General features: G+C 37.6%; 1 protein-coding gene and 1 long non-coding RNA gene across 7 annotated transcripts in view; one reads left to right on the forward strand and one right to left on the reverse strand.

Annotated features, from left to right (window-relative positions):
• LOC137204532 (uncharacterized) overlaps positions 1 to 22,834 on the reverse strand; it is a 285,170-nt gene that overhangs the window by 73,944 nt on the left and 188,392 nt on the right. Inside the window, exon 7 of one of the 6 annotated variants that reach the window (XM_067702070.1) lies at positions 19,736 to 19,872. The exons of the other annotated variants lie outside the window; for them this stretch is intronic. Within the exon in view, the coding sequence (XP_067558171.1) occupies positions 19,736 to 19,872 (137 nt within the window). The remainder of the gene's footprint in view (positions 1 to 19,735; positions 19,873 to 22,834) is intronic. 6 annotated transcript variants of the gene reach the window in all.
• Positions 1,018 to 22,789, forward strand: LOC137204533 (uncharacterized). The gene is made up of 4 exons (XR_010933682.1): positions 1,018 to 1,155; positions 1,927 to 2,127; positions 6,567 to 6,647; positions 21,714 to 22,789. It is a non-coding gene; the product is annotated as an uncharacterized lncRNA (long non-coding RNA).

A 22,834-nucleotide genomic window follows, 5' to 3' on the forward strand; every position in this document is an offset into this window, starting at 1 on the left:
TAATAAGAGAGCTCCCTCGCCTCTCCTATCATGTGAGGGCACAGTGAAAGGATGGCTGTCTATGAACTAGGATGTGGGTTCTCACCAGACACTGAATCTGTCAGTGCCTTGATCTTGGACTACCCAGCCTCCAGAACCGTGAGAAATAAATTTCCATCATTTATAAGCCAGCCAGTCTATTTTTATTATAGCAGCCCATTTTATTAGGACTAAGAAGTTCTAATTAAATTCTATGGTCTCTGCATTAAGTTGCTTTTCTAGGAAAGATTAAATTTAAGAATATGAGGCTTATCACTTATTTTTTCCACTTTAGGGACTAAGTCATTCTTGGACACTCGAAATGTTAATTTTAACAGCCTTTTGGTAGAGAAAACCTGCAAAATATATTAAAATTAAATGTATCCACTTCTACCTAATCACTCCCCTGGGAAATTATCCAAAGGAATAAATAAGCAATACATAAGGGTTATTACAGCAGCTGGTACTGGTTTTTAATGAAAGTAGTGCCACCAATGGAGGAGTAGAGAGGGGGTAGTTGAATACATCTAAGTACATCCAAACCATGGAATGTATTGGGAAACAATTCTAATGGGTCTTTCACAGTTTAGCACATCTTGGGAACAGAGGCACTGACTGTTTTTCCTTCTGAACTATCCTTTTAAGGATGTTTGTATAATGAATAACCTTGATAGAGATAGTGTCTCCCCCTGGGTCAAAGAACAGGCATGCTTACTGTCTGCTATAATAAAGATATTATCTCTCTCTGGAGCAAAAGGCAGACATGCTTATTACCCATTTTAAAACATTGACCTTCTCTATGCTAACAGTTTCTCTCTTGAAATGCAAACCACTACACATGTAGGCTATATCTGGGCCCTCCTGTGTCTTCTCTATAGGACTTGGGAGCAGAAGGAACTCTCAGAAATAAGCTGATATTCATACTGTTTACCATGTTCTGAGTAATAAATTCCTTTGACTTAGGAATCTTGTGTCATCTTTTAGCATCCGTAAGCCTGTGGCTGACTAACTTGTTAGCTTGCAAGTAAGAAGACATAGCAGACTCATCACAATTCTCCGCAGTTTTGGTGACAAGGATGGGATGCTGATTGAGATGTGCCTTTTTGGAAGAGAAAGGACAAGGGTCCTGCAGGCCAGGTTTGGGACTACGACAAGACTCTGGGATCTGACAGCAAATGTTAGGCAGGGGGTGGCGGGATGTGGTAATAACTATTCCCTGCTGTCCTGCCTGTTGATAAATGTTTAGAGCAGTGAGAGGTAGGATTAAAGTAAGCTGCTCCAACGGTGCCGTGGCTATCGCTCATTCTCCTCTGGGAGGGTGGATGAGCAAATGTTACCATGACAATGGGGCATCGAGCCTATAGCTTCAGCCAAAAAGTAATGAGGCTGCAACTGATGAACGAAAGAGTCCTCAAAGCCAAAATAACTGCTGTCAGCAGTGAGGACCTTGCTATTCAACACAGAGCTTTGGACAGACCAAAATAGTAAATAGTTAGAAGTTCTTTTTGTTGAGCTTTGAGCTAGCACCTACTCAAAAGCTGCTCAAATTGAATGCAATACCTTGTTTACTGGCAAGGAGCTTCTCTCTCCACTGATGCCCTCTGATTATTCTCTTCCACTCTACTGCTGACCTCAGCTGCTTTACAAAGAGCTCTCCCTGTCCCCAAAAGAGACCAAAGATCATACACATCAGTCTTATTATGCTGGGGAGCTCTGCTGGCTACAAATACTCAAGCTGTCATCTTACTTCTTCCTGCCTGGGGAGTCAGTACCCAGATTCGGTGAATGGATTTTGGGCACGGTTCACAGTGGGAAAAGGAAGCTAATGTGATCTTGGAGGTTGAGAGATTTGGGCCAATTTAATGTACTATTGCTGCTTCTACATCTGAATGTACTTCCTCATCCCAGGAGTGCCAAGGGGATTCTCCCAATCCTAGAAGAACTGCATGTAGAGAAGTGCTAATAGAACTCACAACAGTAATGACACCTTTGAGCTCAAGTTTCATTGACAGGTTTCAGTCAATTCGGGTCCTTGGCAAAGGGAAGCAGCCTCTGCCCTGAGGGGCCCTTTGAGGTTTCAGACTAACTGCCTCTCCGGCAGGCTACAGGGTAAGGCTTTTTTATTTTTGGCTGCACTGGGTCTTTGTTGCTGCACCTGGGCTTTTCTGTAGTTGAGGCGAGCGGGGGCTACTCTTTGCCGTGGTGCACTGGCTTCTCATTGCAATGGCTTCTCTTGTTGCGGAGCACGGGCTGTAGGTGCGTGGGCTCTAGAGCGCAGGCTCAGTAGTTGTGGCTCACAGACTTAGTTGCTCCGCCACATGTGGGATCTTCCCGGACTAGGGCTCGAACCCGTGTCCTCTGTATTGGTAGGCGGATTCTTAACCACTGTGCCACCAGGGAAGCCCAGGTAAGGCTTTTTTGAAACCATTTAATAGCTTGCTACTAGGTTCTTGGCAAAGCTTAACACCTGATCCACAGAAACCTTGTGACTCTATGGCCTGCTATTCCCATTTTTTTTGGGGGGGGGTCAACTGCGACTCAATGACTAACGAGGTGGGAAAGGCCTAATAAACCTCACTTGTCAGGTGAAAATAATATATTCAAGAGCACAGTCAGCTTGGCCCCAGCAACATGTTAGCCTGGCATGAAAATTGGCAGCCACCCACAAGGGGAAATTTCATCTCTCAGTGTGATTCCTGAAGTGAATGGGGCCCTCAATTCAGAGAGATGCTTCTAAACACCTGGTCTGGTTCACTATGGTGAACGTTTCTGTATGTTTTGTTTTGACCTAAGTAATTCGATTTCTAGTAACTTAGAGTACATGCAGATTGGTACGTGTGCCTACAGTCATGTTTGCAAGGATATTTATTGCAACATTGTTTTTGCTAGCAAATGACAAAGAACTACTAAAAATCTCTCATTTAGGGACTGGACAGAGAGATTAGTTGTTCCAGACAAACTGTATCAAATTAACCCAAAACATGACAAATAAAAATAATGTTAACTTTTTTTTGTTTTTATGAACAGTATTTTCTCAGTGCTATGTAAAGTGTGAATAAAAGCATGTTTCATTACCTTTTCTCTCTATTGACTAGCTCCACACAACCTAACAAATAATGGTAGGCTTGCTTAGCAAAGCCAACTTTTTTTTTTTTTTTTTTTGCGGTCCGCGGGCCTCTCACTGTTGTGGCCTCTCCTGTTGCGGAGCACAGGCTCCGGACGCGCAGGCTCAGCGGCCATGGCTCACGCGCCCAGCCGCTCCGCGGCATGTGGGATCCTCCCGGACCGAGGCACGAAGCCATGTGCCCTGCATCAGCAGGTGGACTCTCAACCACTGTGCCACCAGGGAAGCCCAGCAAATCCAAATTTAAAGCAAGATTCTTAGTCTCCTCCTTCAAACTCCTAACCTTCTGGTGCCATAAGAATATCACCCCTATGTTCTCACAGACAAATTCTGGTTTCAAGATTTACTGTTATGGGGAAAAGCTAGGAGCTCAAAACTTAGAAAGTATCATTTTCATGTAAAAGTCGAGTATATAAAGCTGTCTGCATGGACTACCTCTGAATGGAAACAAAAGACACTGGTAATAGGATTGCTTTTGAGAAAAGGACAGGGAGCCCTGAAAGACTTTGGTGCAAATAAGACTTACTTTCATTGCCATATATAAAGAATCACACTTAGGTTAACAGGTATTATCTCTGGGTGGTGAAAAAACCCAAAGGACTATTTATTTATTCACAGCCTATTACTAATCTTGTATTATTTCTACCATGAACTTAAATTTATTCCAAAGACAAAAAAATTTTGAAATATTTTAAAAGCATTTGACAGCAAGAATATAGGAGAAGAAAGGCTATATCCATATTTTGGTAACTGAGAGAACAACAAAAATTGTTGTAATCTCTGTTGCTGAAAAGAAAGATACAATCCTGAATATAAACCTGGATGCTGACATTGGAACAGGGAAGAGGTAAAAATGACACACAACTAGAAATGCAGATGTCTGGCAGAGAAAATAAATCTAGATGCAAAGTTACCTATGAGAAAAATTTGCAGAATATATACTCCAACGGAAATTCAAAGGCCCATCCAACAATATCTTGCTTTCATTATTTATTTTGATGTCTTCTTAGATACAAGGTTATGACCAATCAAAGAAACAACTAGTATTGTAACAAGAAATTCTCAGTTCTATTCATTAGGTTTCAATAGCTGAGTTTCTCCCAGAAGCCCCTCTGGACTAGCCTCGGTCATTACCATACCATACAGACAGACAGATCTCTCTGGGGCTTTTGGCGGGGATTCTTTTATTCCCACAGCACTTTGAAGGATTTGAGTTGGAGAACGCTGTGCTGTTCCCTTTGCACGTCTTCCAGACAGTGGAGAATGCGTTTGGGAGCAGCAGATTGAAGTTCATCTTCTGGGGGCCTGTGAAAGTATCTTTTCTTTGTAGATTGGTGAACTAATAGAGCCAAGTTCTTCAGTTATTGGATTGGTATTATATACCACCAGTACCCTTCTCATGTTAATAGTAACCTGCATAAACCAGTTTATAAAACTCCAAGAATGTAAGGTAGATCCTTCATCTTTTAAGAAAATAGAACCTCTTAAAACAATTTATTTCATCCTTGGGTTGTTGCTAATGGCAACAGAAAGAATGCACTGGAGTGTCATAATAATCCTCCATTAAATCCCCAGTGTTTAAATTTTAATGCTATAATTCAAGAGCTGACAAAAGCCCATTGAGTGCGTCTATGGGGAGGAAAACAGGCAGGCCCATTTTCTCAGGGGTGATACTATAGCAACATGAAATGAATTTGGGGTCAGGGAACAAGCAGTCTCCAAGCTTTGTTTGCATTTCCTGGCTAAAAGTAGAATCCAACATTATAAATTTTACCCAACTAAGTAGTTATTTTGAGCAGCAGGAAGATAGCTCCCTTTGCACCACTGTTTATATTGAAAACAGAGCGAAGGTAACAAAACCAGAACTGGGAGAAAGACATGCTGACAAATATATTATGAAGTGACTCTCAAAGTGACCATTTTAGAAACCCCTACATCTCTCTATGCTGACACCCAACCCCTCTCCCCTAGACAAATGATGCTTTATAACATGGAGAAGTATTACAATTCCCAAAATGCCCTTAAGAAAAAAAGAAACAAAGTCAGGTCCACAGTCCCTGAATGTGACCCTGTTACCATCATGGACAACGTGGCGAAGTTGGGTGTTGTCAGTTACCTCTCACTCTTTATAATGGTCCTTTTGTTTTAGGGGGAGGATTTTTTTCTCCCAGAATAAGCAAATGCACCTGAATCACAATTGCTTATTGTGCAGCAAAAGGCAAAAACAAACAAAACAAAAACATACCCTACTTAATTCTCAGAAGTTTGTGTTTCCAACTTTTCTTCCCCTAGGCATCTGGGTTTTCACTTTTGGTTTTATTGTTGAATATTAGCACATTGAGTCAGTGTGATGACTCAATAACATAAAATACTACATTCGGGGTGGTTTTCCAATAAGGTATATCCAGTTATGTTCTCTATTTATATGACTTACAATATACAGAAATGAAGAATATTAGGTTTTCAAGGGCTTAGTCACAGATGGATATATAGACAACTCAGTAAAACTCAGAGCTGATCCTTCTTTTCCATTCCCTTTTCCAGGCCCTCAATATCTCATCTCAACAGTTAAAAATCCTTGCCTCTCTCAACCTCTCATGACTTCCAGAACCCACCTCTCGCAATCCATCCTAAATATAGTGGCAGTATTAGTCATTTTCCTAAAACAAAAACAAAATTTCTCCCCTATTAAAAAGTCTTTGATGCTTACGAATGAATAAAATTTATACTCCTACAGTTTAACTCTGCTATTATAAGTAAGCTACACTGTACAGTTTCCTTCTTCCACAGTTTATCCTAGATTTTCTTCTCTCACAGTTAGCACCTGTGCTGCTTTTGGTGGCTTAGCTGGTGGGGTGACCCAAAGTCATATCTCGGATTATCCAAGTCCCTGGTCATCAAGCCCTTCTCAGACCTTGGCTACTGTATTTGTCTATTTACCAACACAACTGAGCAAAGAAGTATTAAGAGATAACCAAGTGCCAAACATATTCCTCCCCATCCCCAATGTGCCATAACAGCCTTCCTCCTGAAGATCATATCAATTGCTTCTATCAATATCATGTTCCTCTCCTTGCCCGCTGGCCCCTTGGTATGAGAAGTATGAAGTACACAGGCATAAATCATAGCTTATATCTCCCTGGTGGATGTTTCCCACATTAAGAACTAAGACCAGTAAACACACAGAGGCCAGATTTCAGAAAAATGAAGCAGAAATTCCCTCCGGATCATTCCTACATTCATCCCTTGGTTCCTGACCCTATGTATTCTGTCTAACTAATGGGGCACAGAACTATATAATGGTTGTTAATTTGAGTCTGTATTGCATCCTGGAAGATGACTCCCTATCCTTGCATGGTGTCATTTTTGAACTTGTGCCTTTTCTACGCCATCTATAAGCTCTTCTATTGCTCTTCAATGCCAGCTGTTTCGGATGCTGTGGTACATGACAGGACCAGTGGATCTCATGATCATGGGCCCACAGTTGCACCTCCTTCGCTATAACGTGAGTATCTTAGTCAAGGATTTCTGGACAGTGGCATATTGACACTTTGGGTGAGATAATTCTTTGTTATGGAGAGTCGTCCTGTACATTAAGATGTTTAGCAGCAACCCTGGGCGCTAGCCACTAGATGTCAGTAGCATCCTCCCAGTGGTGAGAACTAACCATGTCTGCAGGCATCGCCAAATATGCCCTGGGGTGGGGAAATACTGCCCTTGTTAAGACTATTGCCTTAGACTGATGCAATATCATATGGGATTCCATGCAGGTGGATTCAACTTTCTGTAATCATATGGATAATGGTGCTGCCTGAGGTTCTTCAGACAGGAAAGGCAAATCCATATCTAGAATATGTAGAGATGCAAGAAGTGTTCATTCAAAATGAATGGGTTCTCTTCCAGGATGGAAAGAGTTCGATGTATTCAACTTGCCACCAGGTGGCTGGTCGGCCTCCTGAAGGGATGGTGCTGTATGTGGGAGTTAGTTTTGGTCTCTCTTGCCATTCTTAGTAAATGGGAGCTCATGTAGTTAGACCCATGTAAAGCCTCCGTCTCTGGACACCATGGTTTCTCTGTTCGTTGTGCCTGGTGTTCCAACGCTGTGATCTCAGATGACAGAGAGATGGCTGACATGGACTAGCTGACATTTTGTCTACTGTGATTACTTGGTTGTTCAATGCCTATTCCAGAGTAGATGCCCTCTGGTAACACGCATGCAAAGATCTCCACACTTTGTGCCTTCTCCCATTCATCCATCCACATACCATGACTGCAGAGCTCGTTGCCTGTGATCTCTCCACCTTTCTCCTCCCAAGCTATTTGCCTCCCATGAATTCGCATAGATTTTAATCTTGGGCCATTCTCTTTTCACCAAAAGAAGGCAATCAGTTGCACCATGGAGTCTGCCTATCAGAAAGATTTCCCCCCACCATGGAGAGAAGTTCCAATCCATTTTTAGTTCGTGCACACATACTGGGATGACAGTTCATAAATCAGCTTTGCTCCTTTCCTCCTTTGTCGGCTGTCCTAAGGCATCCCCTATGCGTCATATATAAATATTGATTCAGAGTCTTGCTTGGTACAACTGTGGTGGATGAAACGGAAGTCTGGGCCAGATTGTGTTGCTTACTCGGGCCTTCTGGTATTGCTTGTGGCTAATCCTGGTTGTACTATTTTCATGTTAAGACTTGGCGTGTCTGATAAAGTATATAATTTGACCTAGGCTTCTCGAGGCCAGAAAAGCCAAGCCAACAACTTACAATCAGACTTTGTTTGCAATACCTACAGATTTTGGTGAATGTCTCCTTTCTCAAGGTCCCTAAAATATCCTGAGGCCTGCATCTGCTAGGAAGTGACCTTCCTTACTCACCTGGTAAGGCTGCTGGGAACCCTGCAAGGTACCAGGCTGTTTTTCCAAGGAGCTTTATTGGCTCCATAAAGTCAATCTTAGTTGCTTAGTTCCTTAAAGCTCTCTGGTCATATCTGAGTTTATGCATTCTCTTAAATCTGACATTTCAGCTAAAGTCTTGGTAATATAACCAATTTTTTTTTTTTTTTTTTGTGATACGCGGGCCTCTCACTGCTGTGGCCTCTCCCGTTGCGGAGCACAGGCTCGGGACGCACAGGCTCAGCGGCCATGGGTCATGGGCCCAGCCGCTCGCGGCATGTGGGATCTTCCCGGACCAGGGCACGAACCCATGTCCCCTGCATTGGCAGGCAGACTCTCAACCACTGCACCACCAGGGAAGCCCAATATAACCAATTTTCAGTTGTGTCCTGTTATAAGGAGAACAGATTCTTACTGAACTTATGCAAATAACTATTGTCATAAAAGCAAGACTACTCACTGAACGTTTCTGAATTCTGGAGGGATCAAGTAGGGAGAAAAAAAATAAATGTTTCAATTCTGCTTATAAAGGTATAATTTACCAACCATTAGTTCTGTCAACCTTGTCTGATGTTTGAGGGTGATAGGGATAGTGATAATTCCAAGAAGTTTGCAAGGTGTTTGCTAAGGCTCATATGATTTGCCCAGTGAAGTGGGTATTTTGATCATTGGAGATTGTGGAAAATATACCCCAAGTGGGAAACACATTTTCTAATAGTTTCTTTGCCACTGTGAGGGTATCAGCCTTCTGGCAAGAGCAGACTTCAACCTATCTAGAAAACACATACAATAACAAGAACATATTGATAACCCATATTAAGTGGTATTCAAAGGTATTCAAAGGGTCCAGAGGCAGAAGATCTGAGGCCTCTGCTGGGTCAGACTTTGCTGGTAGACTATTTTTTAAATTTTCTGGAATTCTCCCCACCAATATCTATTTCCAATTTGTGCTATCTTAAATACACTATAGTGGGTGAAGGAAAGGAAAAACAAAAAAATGGTGTTTACCAGGGAGCTGGGAAGAACGAAGGGGTTGTCCTCTGTTTCCCACAGTCCTGACTGTTTGTTTAATTTACAGCAATTGTTTCCCATCGTAATATCCCTGATTCAGGAGGAGATTGTTGCCATGCTACAAAAACATCAAGATGGCAACAGTATGTTGCTGCTGCCTTTGCATTAAAGTCAGCTAGGGTCAGTCCTTTCAGTGTGAGCCCCAATTTTGATGACAGACAACATTTTATGCCAGGATACATCAGACTTTCAGGAATTTCACACAATTTCTGGAACACTTATAACACATACCTATATATCTCTTTTTCGTAAGGAGAGAAAACAAATCTTTGAGATATTTCAGAGGCCTCTGAAATGTCTCATATATCAAAGTTAGTTCTAAATCAAAAAGACTTCATTTAGAGCTTGATTTTGGAAATTTATTAAAACATCAAAAATGTTTTAAAATCGTCAAATAGAATAATAGGTCAATTGAAACAATGCTTACCCATTTAACCAAAATAACGATTAAAGACTTCATAGGCAGATATAGAAGGTTATATAGTTCTGAGTAAAACGTAGCTCTTTTAGTATCGAGACGACTAGGTTTACTTAAGTAATCAAAGGACTGATAAAGACAACACAGAACGTTAAGTGATTATTTTGACAAGATACAAGATCTTTCCTTTTTTCTAGGCAGGTTACTTAAGGGTAAAGAGAAACCTGTTATAATCTGTTATTATCAAGAGCAGACCAATAGAAAACAAATTGTCCTTTTAATGTAGAGAAAACCGAATTCCAATTTTGCACCAGTTTACTTTTGATATTAAAACTCATTTACTTAATTATATTCATTCCAATTTTATCCAGTCCTGACCACATATAAAATTTCTTTCCAAAGATTCCTTTTCATAGATCTTCATTTACCGAGAACACACATCCTATTTTCCTTGCATATGAAGATGCTTCCTTGTTTACCCTTAGAAACCTTTCATTTCTAGAGAAGACTACAGAGTAACCAATTATGAACTGTCTTTTATATTAGCATTCTGTATACTGGCAAACATAAATACTTTTTATAATTTCTGGAAATATGTGCTTTCTCATAGAAAATTTCACAGCACAGCTCAAACATGTTTACTAATACTCCCGAATATCTTTAGCTTCTCTGTAAACGGAAGCCTATGTTCAGTAATTAATATTTCAGTTTCTCATCTTATTGGGGAATGATCTAGATATTCAATGAATGTAACAACTCATTGTTCAACTTAATTTAGCAAAATTTGAAGGGTGTATGTCGCCAAAGAGATTTGGGAAACTATTTAAGTAGAAATATCATAAAACAATCATTGCTAAAACGTTCACATAAAAACTCTCAACTCATTTACATTTATTTAATTTATTTGCTTTTAACAATCATGTTTAGTTACCTACAAAAAAACTTCATTAGACATTATACAACTTCAGTCATCATCCTAAGTTATTTTTCTGGCGGACAAATTTTGTAAGAGATAATATGAGCTTATCTGACTTTTAGTAACCTAGATTGAATAAAAGTAGTATACATAATGTTGGTAACACTAAAGACATGTCTATATTAATTAAACCAAAAAACATAAACTAGCTTTTATTTACTAAAGAGTAATCCTAGATCATCTGAACTTGAAAAGCATTTAGGTTAGTGTCTATTACATTTTCTGAGAATTTAGTTTATATATAAGTGCTTGTTTGTTTAAGCCAATTAAATAGAATTCTTTTACAAATTACTTTTAGCAATACCATCTGAACGTAGAAAAAAACCCACACATCTCTAATACATGTATAAATAAGACACACATGACATACAGACAGATACAGAGACCTTACAGTTTTTGTTCTAAAATTTTCCTGCAACTAGATTTTTGGACAAGGGTGCTTCTACAGCAGTTTGTATTTTTTAAAAACCACCTCCCCTGTCCCTTTTTCTTCTTCAGTCTTAGGAATTGTAGATGGTCTAGATAAAAGTTCCTGGAGAGGCTGAGATAAATTGGGAGATAAATTGGTGATAGATGTAAAGGAGTGGGTGGAATTTGACCTGCCTCTAGAGCTGCATTTATAATTTTGCAAAGATTTGTAAGATGTAACTTAAATGACATTATGTGACGGATAGTTGATGCACCCACCCAATATCTTCGATTTGCTTCTTTACATCAAGGAGATTTCTAACTAAGATGTAAATCAAATGATTTTTATGTTCTGCTCAGGCAATTTTGTTGGTTCCCTTTAGCATGTCCTATTATTATTGCATGAGGGGCAGATTTACACACCTTCTGTTTTACAATACTAGGTAAAGGAAACATCTCCCAGTGAGATACAATGTCCATGTCCATAATATAATCAGGTAAAAGAAATGCAATTATTTTATAAAGCCTGTTCAAATATACCAATTCTCCTATAAACTTTTTACCTTAATTCCATCAACTCTTACATTGCTAACTATAGCCTCCATTAGGATTTCATGAATAGGTTTTCGTTTTACAGTATTGGGTGGGGAAATTGTTTCCAGCCAGACATAATATCTATTCCCATAAAACATTCAAATAAAAGTTGGCATAACTTCTTAACATAAAGCCTATTTAAACATTCCAATTTTCATAATTCTATCAACACTTATATTTCTATATTCTTCCACCCTAATTGTAGCCAGAGTCAGAGCTCCACCAGTGGGTTTTGATGTCACACTTGTGGGGTTCCCATATCAAGGAGTCCTAGAAACCCCTCTTTTCTACCCCTTGACCATTTTACTTACTCTTGTGCAAAAGGCTTTGGTGAGGGGTCAAGCCGAGGGATCCTGGCCCTTTTGTCCATCTTTAATTTGATTAACTGGCCTAACTGTTGTTGGTCAGGTTTCTCATTGTAATCTCTGCCTTCTGGCTTTCCAGATTTCTCCAGACTGGGGTAAATAGACCTGACTTGTTTAGGTTCCTTTAATATTGAGGGGCCAACAGAGGATCACTTTGACCCATCCAGCCTTTGGTAGTGCTGCGGTGAAACCTTTGTTTTAATCCCATTACTATCCATTTTATTCATCCCAATTCATTTATTTATATTGCCTTTTTAATGTATCCATTAATCTCAGGAGGTGATCTATTCATAAAAAATTTTGAGGATCCTCCATGGGTTTAAATAAATTTTTTTTCTTTCTCTTAAGTACAAGACAGCTGTACCTCCAGTGTCCTGATTTTTTACAATGTCTGCAAATGTCTGAAAGTAAATAGATTTTCTCTTTTCTCTTCTGTTTCTTTCTAAAAGTTTTAGAGTTCTATTTTTTACCACTAAGTCTATGATCCATTTTGATTTATATTTTATATAAGGTGTGAGGATTAGGTCTAAGTTCTTTTTTTTTCTTTGCCTACAGACATCCAATCACTCCCGTACCACTTATTGAAAATGCTGTCCTCCTTCTACGGTATTGCTTTTGCTCTTTTGTCAAAAACCAGTTTGGTGTAATTATGTGGGTCTATTTCTGGGTTCTTTATTCTATTGCCTTGATCTGTGTGTATATTCTCTACCAATATCACACTATTTTAATTACTGTCACTACATAATAAGTCTTGAAATAAGGGAGAGACTTCTTCCCATTTTACTCTTTTTAAAAATCGTCTTAGCTATTCCAGTTCCTTTGCCTTTCCATATAAGGTTTAGAATAATCATGTCCCTAGCTACATAAAATCTTTGCTTGGAATTTGATAGAAATTGTCTTAAACCTGTATAGAAATCTGTGGGAAACTAACATCTTTACTATGTTGAGTCTTCCAATTCATGAACACAATATGGTTCTATATTTATATCTTTGAATTCTTTCATCAGCATTTTATAGTTTTCAGCTTATAGGTCCTGTACATGCTTAGACCCAAACATTTCTTTTTTTTTTGGAGTGACCAAAAATGCCATTGTATTTTTAATTTTGATGTCCATGTGTTCATTGTTAGTATGTACAATTACAATTAACTTTTACATGTTTATTGTATCCTGCAATCTTGCTGAACTCACTTAACAGGTCTAGTAGTTTTTAATAGATTCCTTGGGATTTTCTACACCAACAATCATGTCATCTACAAATAGGGGTACTTTTATTTTTTTCTTTATGGTCTGTATGGTTTAAGACTTTTTTCAGAGCAGTTTTAGATTCACAGCAAAACTGAGGAAGGTGCAGAGATTTCTCATATACCCCCTGCCCGTAACACATGCAAAGTCTACCCCATTATCAACATCCCTCACCACAGGGTACATTTGCTACATCTGATGAACCTACGTTGACACATCATAATCACCCAAAAGTCCATAGTTTACCTTAGCATTCACTCTTGGTGTTATATATTCTGTGGCTCTGGACAAGTTTATAATGGTACATATCCATTACTATAGTATTATGTATTTTCACTGTCCTAAAAATCCTCTGTGCTCTGCCTATTCACCCTGTAACCCCTGGTAACTATTGATTTTTTTTTTTTTTTTTTTTTACTGTTTCCTTAGCTTTGTTATTTACAGAATATTGTACAGTTGGAATCACACAGTATGTAGCCTTTACAGATCGGCTTCTTTCACTTAATAATATGCATTTAAGGTTCCTCCATGTCTTTTCATGGCTTGATAGCTCATTTCTTTTCAGAGCTGAATAACAGCCCATTGTCTGGATGTACCACAGATTATTTATTCATTCACCTACTGAAGGACATCTTGGTTGCCTCCAAATTATGGCAATTATGCTATAATCATCTGTGTGCAGGTTTTTGTGTGAACATACGTTTTTAACTCTTTGGGTAAATACCAGAGAGTGCAATTGCTGGATTGTATGGTAAAAGTATATTTAGTTATGTAAGAAACAACTGTCTTTCAAAGTGGCTGTACTAGTTTTCATTCCCACCAGCAGTGAATGAGAGTTCCTGTTGCTTCACATCCTCACCAGCTCTTGGTGCTGTTACTGTTCTGGATTTTAGCCATTCTGCTAGATATGTAGTGGTATCTCATTGTTGTTTTTATTAGCATTACCTTGATGACATACGATATGGGGCATATTTTCATATGTTTAATTGGTAACTGAATAGCTTCCTTGCCGAGGCGTCAGTTGTTTGGCCCATTTAAAGAAATTGAGTTGTTTTCTTATTGTTGAGTTTTAAGAGTTCTTTGTATATTTTGGATAACAGTCCTTTATCAGATGTGTCTATTGAAAATATTTTCTCCTAGTCCGTGACTTGTCTTTTCATTCCCTTGTCATTGTCTTGCACAGTGCAGAAGTTTTTAATTTTAAATGAAGTCCAGCTTTTCAATTATTTTTTCCATGGATTGTGCCTTTGATGTTGTATCTAAAAAGTCAGCACCATACCCAAGGTCATCTAGATTTTCTCCTATGTTATCTTCTAGGAGTTTTATAGTTCTGTGTTTTATATTTGTGTCTATGATCCATTTGGAGTTAACTTTTGTGAAGGGTGTAAGGTCTGTGTCTAGAATTCATTTGTTTCATGTGGATGCCCAGTTGTTCTAGCACATTTTTTGCTCCATTATATTGCCTTTATTCCTTTGTCAAAGATCGTTTGACTATATATTTGTGTGTGTATCTTTCTGGGCTCTCTATTCTGTTCCAATGATCTACAGGCATACCTGCAGATTTATTGCACTTAGTTTTACTATACTTCCAAGGTATTGAATTTTTTACGATTGAAGGTTTGTGGCACCCCTGTGTTGAGAAAGTCTATTCGCACAATTTTCCCAACAGCATTTGCTCACCTCATGTCTCTATGTTTCATTTTGGTTATTCTCACAATATGTCAAACTTTTTTATTATTATTATATTTGTCATGGTGATCTGTGATTAGTGATATTTGATGTTACTGCTATGACTCACTGAAGGCTCAGAGGATGGTTAGCATTTTTTAGCAATAAAGTATTTTTAAATTAAGGTCTATACATTTTAAGGCATAATGTTATTGTACACTTAATTGACTACAGTATAGTGTAAACACAACTTTTGTATGCACTGAGAAATGAAAAAATTCATGTGATTCACTTTATTGTGAAATTCACTTTATTACAGTGGTCTAAAACTGAACCCTCAATATCTCTGAGGTATGTCTATATTTATCTATTTACCACACTCTCCTGATTACTGTAGCTTATAGTAAATCTTGAAGTTGAGTAGTGTCAGTCCTCTGACTTATTCTTTTCCTTCAGTACTGTGTTGGCTCTTCCTGGTCTTTTACCTCTCTTTAGAATCACTTTGTCGATATCCACAAAATAACTTGCTGAAATTTTGAGTGGGGTTGCAATGAATCCATAGATGAATTTGGGGAGAACTGGCATCTTGGCAGTATTGTCTTCCTATCGGTGAATGTGGACTACCTCTCCACTTATTTAGTCCTTTAAAAAAAAATTTCATTCACCAGAGTTTTGCAGTTTCCCCCATACAGATCTTGTACATATTCTGTTAGGTTTATACCAAAGTGTTTCACTTTTTTGGGTATTATGTTCTGTATGGTTTTTATCTCCTTTTCTTGCTGTATTGCATTGAGTAGAACTTCCAGCACTATTTGAATAAAGGCAGTCAGAGCAGACATCCTAGCTTTCTCCTGATCTTAGGGGGAAAGCATTTAGTCTTTTTATCACTAAGGATATCTTTGTTGTAGGGTTTTTTGGTTTTGTAGATGCTGTTTATAAAGTTGAGGAAACTCCCCTTTATTCCTCATTTTCTGACAGCTTTTATCATGAATGAATACTGAATTTTTGTCAAGTACATGTTCTGCATCAATTGATATTATCATGTGATTTTTTTGTCTTTCAATCTATTAACATGGTGGATTACACTATTAATTTTCAAATAGTGAACTAGCCTTGTAGCCCTGAAATAAACCCTGCTTTGTCATGATGTATAATTCTTTTTATATTTTGCTGTATTCTATTTGCTAATATTTTAAGAATTTTTGCATCTACATTCATAAGGGTTGTTAGTCTTTATTATTATTATTATTTTTAGTATCTTAGCATTGTTTTGGTATCAGAATAATATCAGCTTCATAAAACTAAATGGTAAATGTTTTTTTCTTATTCTATTTTCTGAAAAATATTGGGTATAATGAATTATTCTTTCACACTCTGTATAATTAGTTTTAAAATTATGAATTCAATTTCCTTAATAGATTTTGGACTATTCTAATTCTATATTTCATATTGAGTGAATTGTGGTAGCTTGTGCTTTTTGAGAATCTGGTCCATTTATTCTAAGTTATTAAATTTATTTGTGTAGATTATTGATTTGAGATATTTGTTCCTTTCTAATATAAACATTTAGTGTTATAAAATTTCCCCTTAAAACTATTCGTTATGTCCCACAGATTTTGATATATTGTCTTTTAATTTTCATTCAATTCAAGTATTTTTTATTTTCCTTGAGAATTCCTCTTTAACTCATGTTTTCAAATGTGTTGTTTAGTTTCCAAGTGGTTAGAGGTTTTCCTGTTATCTTTTTGTTATTGGTATCTAGTTTGACTCCAATGTGGCTAGAGACCACACTTTGTATAATTTTAATTATTTTAAATTTGCTGTAGTTTGTTTTACTGCCCAGGATGTGGTCTATCTCAGTATATGTTCTATGGGTCCTTGAGAAAAGTGCATATTCTGCTGTTGGTTGAGGAGTATTCTATAAATGTCAACTTGAGCTTGTGGGTTTGTGGTGTTTTTGAGTTCTTTTATATCCTTGCTGATTTCCTGTTTAGTTGTTCTATCAATTACTGAGAGAAGGGTATGGAAATCAACTATAACTGTGGACTTATTTCTTTTTGTAGTTCTACCAGTTTTTGTTTCACATATTTTGTTGCTCTGTTTTTGGTACATATGAATTTAGGATTGCTATATCTTCTTGGAGAATTGATCTTTTAACATTATGTAATGTCCCTCTATGTCCCTGGTAATTTCATTTGCTTCAGTTAGCTTCTTCTGACACTACTCTGGCAGGTGAAGTGCATGTGTCACCTCATAACTGCTAGAAGTGTTTCTTGTTTTCTGCCTAGCCTCTGTTGACTTCTAAAAAGAGAAGGAGCTCCTTATCACTGCTAGGCATGGATGAGAATTCAGCCTCCCCACTAGCATCATCTGATACCACCTGGCTGGTAGAGATGGGAGGGCTTCCTATTGCTCTCCCATGTGATACCAGAGGGTGGGGTCTCATTACTGCTGGGCAATGGTGAAAGTCCTGATGTTCCACTAGGCTTCCTGTGACAACACCGTAGTGTTGGAGGGCTCTCCTTACATCCTGGTGATGGTGGAAGTCTAGACTCCCCTGTCAGCCTTTGCTGGCATGAGTGGGGAGTGGAATCACAGTTTTTTCCCTGCGGTATTTAGTTGAAGTAGAGCAGCTTTTGTCTAAAAAATTTGTCTTGCTAGACTGCCCTGTTCATGATCCTTTAGCTAAAGAGAGTAGGCTTTTGCTAGGCTTTTTTTTTTTTTTAATGAATTTTTAAAAACTTATTTATTTGGCTGCTAGGGTTTTTAAAATTTGTATCCATTTGTGTTTCTTAGTTGCCAGTTTCTTTAGCTCCAAGTCTGGGATGTATAAGGCAAAAGGAAAATAGAGAGAACTCACCACTGTGTTGTTTCTTAGGTCCTGAGGTCCCTAGTCAGTCTACCTTCTTTTCTCACCTTTCAGAGTCTTCCTATGTTTGTTTTGTACATAGTGACCAGAACTTTTAATTGTTCATAGTGAGAAAAATAAGGAAAAATATGTCTACTCTATATTCTAAGAAGTGGAAGTCTCTTACTGACAATTTTGACTGAACTCCTACCTCTCTATACTGTATAAGCATTCTCATTTTAAAGAGAGAGTTTGAAATGAGCTCCATTAACTTTATTACTTGAGTAGAAAATGACCTCTTTACATATGTGATTGGATGTAAAAGATGTGAATCATCTTAACTGCAATCAAGTTTAACCTGTTTTCTCTGGAAAGATTCTACTGGGTCAGTGATGCATAGTCATAAAGTGCCCCCACCCCATGCTTATATAACATCTTCCGACCTAATGATAATATAACAAATTCAGCCAATAGGTAAGAGATGCACAATATAAACGGGTTTTTCAGGCAATGAGTTTCAGGGGGAAATAAAAGAAAGACAAAATATATTTTATTCGTGAAACTTCTAATACTGACAACAACAGCCGCCAGGAAAATTACGGTGCCACGTAACAAAATTCTCTAGCTTATTCATCTGGGCAACATAAAAGTTCTAGTAGTTTTTAGGATGCCATTTAAAAATACATATATTTAATGTCATTATATAAATTTGGACTAATTTTAATAGCAGAAAAATGTCTTTATTCAATAACTAAAAGTAGCCCTGAGCACAAGACACAAATTAAAAGTCCTAGACCATTTTCATAATTTTTTTCTTTTAAAAATACTTTTCTAACTCTATAATTGTTTTTATAGTAGCAGAGTACAAAGTTTTTTTTTTTTTTTTTTTTTTAACATCTTTATTGGGGTATAATTACTTTACAATGGTGTGTTAGTTTCTGCTTTATAACAAAGTGAATCAGTTATACATATACATATGTTCCCATATCTCTTCCCTCTTGCGTCTCCCTCCCTCCCACCCTCCCTATCCCACCCCTCCAGGCTGTCACAAAGCACCGAGCCAATATCCCTGTGCCATGCGGCTGCTTCCCACTAGCTATCTATCTTACTACGTTTGTTAGTGTGTATATGTCCATGACTCTCTCTCGCCCCGTCACAGCTCACCCTTCCCCCTCCCCATAACCTCAAGTCCGTTCTCTAGGAGGTCTGCGTCTTTATTCCTGCCTTACCCCTAGGTTCTTCATGACATTTTTTTTTCTTAAATTCCATATATATGTGTTAGCATACTGTATTTGTCTTTTTCTTTCTGACTTACTTCACTGTGTATGACAGACAGAGTACAAAGTTTTAAGAAACACATTTGGGAAAATACTTGAAACTGAAAAAAATCTGTTTTTAAAATTTGAAAGAGCACGTACGACTTTCTTACAAGAAAAGATAGCTTGATTCTTCACAGATATCTAATGACTTTGTAGCAAGCCACAAAACTGAAAAAGCTCTGATAAATGAATTGTTGTTTGATTTGATTCTGAGTCTCAATTGTTAACTTGAACTGCGTTGTTACATTCAGTCTTGTGCTTTGAAATGCCTGTGTGTCCCTAATAGAAGGAAGAGAGGAAGGAAGGAGAAAAGGAAAGAATGAAGAAAGGAGAGAAGGAAGGAAGGAAGGGAGGAAGGGAGGGAGAAAAAGAATATTAAAATATTTCAAATAAATCAGCAGTTGTGGGAAAAGGCCACTATTTTTCGTTCATATACGTGACTTATGAAACAGGTGAAATAAATTTAAAAGACTGGACAATTTTTTTGCCTTCTCAGCTTTCATTCCCATTCATCTGGTAATAGCACCCCAGTTTTACTTTGGAGGTATATGCTTCCTCATGGGTCAAGTAGTGAGGCCAGTACCCAACCTGGGTCAATAAGTTACTTATAATACAGAATGTTAAAATCTTTAATAAGATACAATAACGCAACAATATTTGTTTTCACCTAAAATTTTATCCATTAGCCTCCGTCAACTAAAATATAAAGTCTAAAATCATCTTGAATAAAACCCATCTGAACCTCTAGATTGAGTGATGCCCAATGGCCTTTCAGAATATTTACCAGTATTTACCTAAAAATGCCCAGGTTTCCATAGGTGACTATGATTCCAACTTCATATTGATTCCAGTATCCATAAGGATGTTCACTGCTTGAGAAATGTCTTTCTCCTTGAAAAAATTCAACCAGAGTGCTGAAGACAAATGTCCTCTGAAAAAAATTAAGGTAACTGCTCTGCCTTAAATGGCACAGGCTGGAATTCCACAGACAAACCACTGGCATAACTCTCCACTGGATAATCTAAACAGGTAGGCTGTTAATGAGACTTGTGTAGAATTTGCCCTATGTTGCAGGGGAATGTTTGTGGTCTGTGTAGACTATTTTATAACGTTTTTCAAAAAAAAAACTTCTAAGAAATCATATTCACTGTAGGTATTACTTGAAGGTACCAGAAGGCATCAGCCTTTGGTTAGAGGGAAATATTTCTGTTGAAAGAGAGCAAGGAATAGAAAAATATGCAACTTCTAATGGATTAAAGGCACATTCTACAGTTTATGTTAAAAACTGGATTACCACAGTTGAAAATCAGAACCAGGGTGTACATTAGAGTTGAAAATTCTGGAAATTTTCATGGTTTTATTTTAGTTTAGAACTATGTTGACTGGATATGGAGATGTAAAACGTTGGGTTGAGAGAAAATATACTCAGTTATTGGGTAAATAATTCCACATGAGGTATTTGCTATGATGAATTAATGCCACTAGCCTGGGGATTTAAAGCAATATCCAACATTTAGAGAAATGTGCCTTGAAGTGGAAAAAACTAACACGCAGAAACCCATCAAAGTGATGGTTCATAACCCACCTGTGCTTTCATTGTTCTGTACCACATATTGGCACTTATTCTCCACATCAAGCAGGGCAATCACCTTACCCTCTGTCAGACCCACCCTCTTTTGGGTCATCAAGGCAAACATTTTCATCTGAAATGTCACTTCAAAGTAAAACACGTGATTTGTGACATCTCTCAATACAAATATATTTCTAAATAACTACCCACTTTCCTATATAAGAGGAATAGAAAAAAATACATTTTCTATGGATCACCAGCATAAGGTATGAAATGAGATATAGTTTCAGGAAAATAGTATTTTTTGAAAGATTCCAGTATGGAACCCTCGTTAGGTAGATGGTAAGGAACAGAATCTGAACTCAGGTCCCTGGAAACTTGTTCTGCCTTGACACTCTGCCCCTTCAAAATAAATATATGAATCAATACAGAAATAAAATCAGAAAAATACTTAACTACTAAATTTTTTAAATTAACAAAGGTTTTAAAAAAATCTCATATTCTGCAAACAAAAAGATAATGACTATTAACAGTTTTATGGTATATTTTTACCTGATTTATTTTTTTATCCTAGCTTTTAAAAAATCATAGTTGTACTAATATAGCATCATGTAATTTTAGATCCTACTTTCCCATTGAACATTATGATAATCACACACCATAGTTTCAAAACTTTTGTAAATATGCCTGGGTGATGTTGCCTTCAATTGAATGGTCCATAGTTTACAAAATGGTTTCTATTTTTGGTCTAATTTTGGAGTGAAGTCCTCCAGACTTAAATATTTTGCACTGATGCCTGAACATAAAACCATTTTGACTTACACCTCTTGGGACTTTGGGAGAGCAGTGTTCATTCTAGTTAAACTCAAGCTTTCTCAAGAATCTTAAGAAGAAAACCTCGATGGCAAAGTGTGAACAAGCAAAAGAACGGCCAATAATGGGAAAAGAACTATTCGTATGATGTTGCAATTCTCAGAGCCAAGGAATAAATCTTGGATATTTTGGGATTGGTTTGTCCAAATATCAGATTTGAGGAAATCTTCAGGTTCACATTTTTCCTGGATTAGCCTGTCTTTGACTCTTTATCCTTATATAGAAATGGCTGAAATGGCTGGACTGGTCACATTTTAAAGACAAATGGAGAGAAGATTTTTCAGGCCAGATCAAATTTTATGTTTCTGTTTCTCCCAAATTATTTTCAGATGCAAGAAAAAGCAAACCACACAGAAGAACTGCACACTGCAATGAAGTTGGAATGCAAGTCTTCATCAGAAGGGAGGGAACAAACTTTGGATAATACAACCACAAAATATGTGAACCGCAAACAAGTATAAACACACAGGTAGACACAACACACACATGCATGCACACACACACGCACACACACACTGACACAGGTCTGCCCTTTTCCCAGGAATTTTCATCAATGTAGTTTTTTTTTTAGAGAAGACTATTATCATCCCAGTAAAAGTATATAAAAGTTTCATGTCTCTTTCCATACTTAAATGCTTGGCTTTACAAATATTGTGACTATTCTAAAACATAAACCCTAAAAATATAAAAAATAAAAACCTTGGAAGTAAGTTTTTTTTAATGATCAGGCCATACATAGTCAATAAAAGTTGAAAATAAATTAATATGCCTCAAATCTTCCTCTAGGATCCAGTTCCAAAAACTTTCCTTAAAATATAGGAGTTTCTAGCATAAATTGCTTTTTCCCCTCTATCACATGGGTTCATTTGTGTAGAGGACAGAAAATTGCTACCAAATTAAGCAAAGATAGGGATAAAGATACCTATCAGATTGTCCTTTTCTTGAGTGCAAACAATTAAGTCAAAGCTAGGCAATTAAAGCATAATAGTCTAATATCAAATTGCACTCTCTCTGCCAGTCGCCATAAATTTAAAAAAATCTAGTTATGCAAAAATTATAGATTTTTAGCAATATTTTGACTTTTCTATTTCGTCAGATAATTTACATTTTCACTGGGCTATGCAATTTCTTTTATTTTCTTTTTATTTATTTGTTAAATTAATTAATTTATTTTTGGCTGTGTTGGGTCTTCGTTTCTGTGCGAGGGCTTTCTCTAGTTGCGGCAAGCGGGGGCCACTCTTCATCACGGTGCACGGGCCTCTCACTATCACGGCCTCTCTTGTTGTGGAGCGCAGGCTCAGCAGTTGTGGCTCACGGGCCCAGTTGCTCCGCGGCATGTGGGATCTTCCCAGACCAGGGCTTGAACCCGTGTCCCCTGCATTGGCAGGCAGATTCTCAACCACTGCACCACCAGGGAAGCCCCATGCAATTTCTTTTAGATACCTTTATA

The sequence above is a fragment of the Pseudorca crassidens genome, chromosome 13 (genome assembly GCF_039906515.1).
Source record: "Pseudorca crassidens isolate mPseCra1 chromosome 13, mPseCra1.hap1, whole genome shotgun sequence".
Classification (NCBI taxonomy): Eukaryota; Metazoa; Chordata; class Mammalia; order Artiodactyla; family Delphinidae; genus Pseudorca; species Pseudorca crassidens.